The 1,484-nt window shown below is 49.8% G+C and overlaps 1 protein-coding gene across 10 annotated transcripts in view; it reads right to left on the bottom strand.

Moving 5' to 3' along the window:
- Window positions 1-58: 58 nt before the first annotated feature.
- Window positions 59-1,484, bottom strand: part of M1AP (meiosis 1 associated protein) — a 92,842-nt gene continuing 91,416 nt past the window's right edge. For 7 of the 10 annotated variants that reach the window (XM_055240650.1, XM_055240648.2, XM_055240646.2 and 4 more), the window contains one exon: window positions 368-1,304. In XM_055240650.1, the coding sequence (XP_055096625.1) occupies window positions 1,148-1,304 (157 nt within the window). In that variant the 3' untranslated portion in view covers window positions 368-1,147. Of the gene's footprint in view, window positions 1,307-1,484 lie in introns of all 10 variants that reach the window. The other 3 variants (XM_063616583.1, XM_055240652.2, XM_055240651.2) reach the window with 2 other exon arrangements.

A 1,484-nucleotide genomic window follows, 5' to 3' on the forward strand; every position in this document is an offset into this window, starting at 1 on the left:
GAAGTTTATGTGTGTGAACAGAAAAAGAGGGGACACAGTGGTTGGGTTGGGTGTGGTGGGATCAAGAGGAGAACCAGGAATGTGTTGAGAGTCAGGGAGAGGAAAGGGGCCCAGGAAGGGAACAGGAGTGTGGCGGTTCAGTGCCTGGGGAGTCAAGTCAAGCTGCCCTGGGCTAGATGTGAGCTCTGTGGCCCTGGGTGATAACATCTGCAACCCTCAGTTTCCCCTGTGCCCCTCTGTAAAATGGGAAAGCTATAATGGGCTCTACCTCACAGGGCTTTTTGTATGAAATTAGATACCTTATAAGTAGTGTAATCTGAAGCACGGAGTGTTTTTTTTTTAAAAAGTTTTTATTATTTATGTAGAGATGGGGGGGGGTGTCTCACAATGTTGCTCAGGCTGGTCTCCAACTCCTGGCCTCAAGTGATCATCCCACCTCAGCCTCTCAAAGTGTTGGGATTACAGGTGTGAGCCACTGCTCCCAGCCCAGAGTAAACATTTTATAAATGGTAGCTATTATTCTGTGGATGGAGGGAGCAACAGGAAGGCTGGTACGTGTGGGGAGAGGGTAACAGGAAAGGAGTAGGTCTTTTTTACACCATCCTCTCCCCTGTTCTGGGCAGCCCTCCCACACTTTGCATGTAGGTACCAAGCACTTGTCTCTTTGGAGGCTGAAGCCTGGTATAGTGGGAAGGGCACAGGCTCTGAAATGAGGCTTGGATTTCAATCTTACTTGTCTTTTATGAGCTTTCAAAACCTCATCCTTGTTCCTGAGGTCCAGTTTACCAAAGATGATCTGACCTTATCCACCTGCTTACACAGAGCTACAAGAAGAAATTCTGAGTTAGGAATGCTCCTAACAATGGTAGAAGCTTACTGGGTGTTTAATCTTCACCTGTGTAAACAGTATCAAATGATTCAAAAGAAAATGAAAGTCGTTGCTGGAGAAAGGACAGGTTCAGGTGTGTCACTTCCCGACTTGAGGAGTGGGACAGCGCTGAAACAGAGGACAGGAAGGCTGTTGTTTCCCAGTCAGCCCTCACAGAGGCTCAGGCGGATAGAAAGCAAGTCTGACCACAGATAGCCATTATGTGAACCTGAGCATGGATATGGTTAAGCTGGGCAGCTGGGCTCTGGTGCTGGTGACTTAGAGCCCTGAGGGATCCTCCTCCCACTCTGAAGGCAGAAAGAAGGCATCTGAGGAAGATTTGCTGGCTGCTGGCATCTTGGAGGCTCTGCCTGGGACAGGAGTCATAGACAGGGGGGCCACAGTGGCTCGAGCTCGGTTGGTCTGCAACTGCCCAGTCTGCAAAGAGAGCAACCAGAGCCTTCTCTGAAGATCAGAGTTTCTGAGCACCTATCCCATTCTCTGTTGGGCTTCCTGTCCTAACTCTTTCGTAAGTTCCTTCCCTGGAGTGACAGCCTCAAGGCCCAGGACAGTGATCTGGAGTCCCTTAAGCGCAGCCTCCACAGTGCCTGTCTCC

This window comes from Symphalangus syndactylus, chromosome 14 (assembly GCF_028878055.3).
Source record: "Symphalangus syndactylus isolate Jambi chromosome 14, NHGRI_mSymSyn1-v2.1_pri, whole genome shotgun sequence".
NCBI lineage: Eukaryota > Metazoa > Chordata > Mammalia > Primates > Hylobatidae > Symphalangus > Symphalangus syndactylus.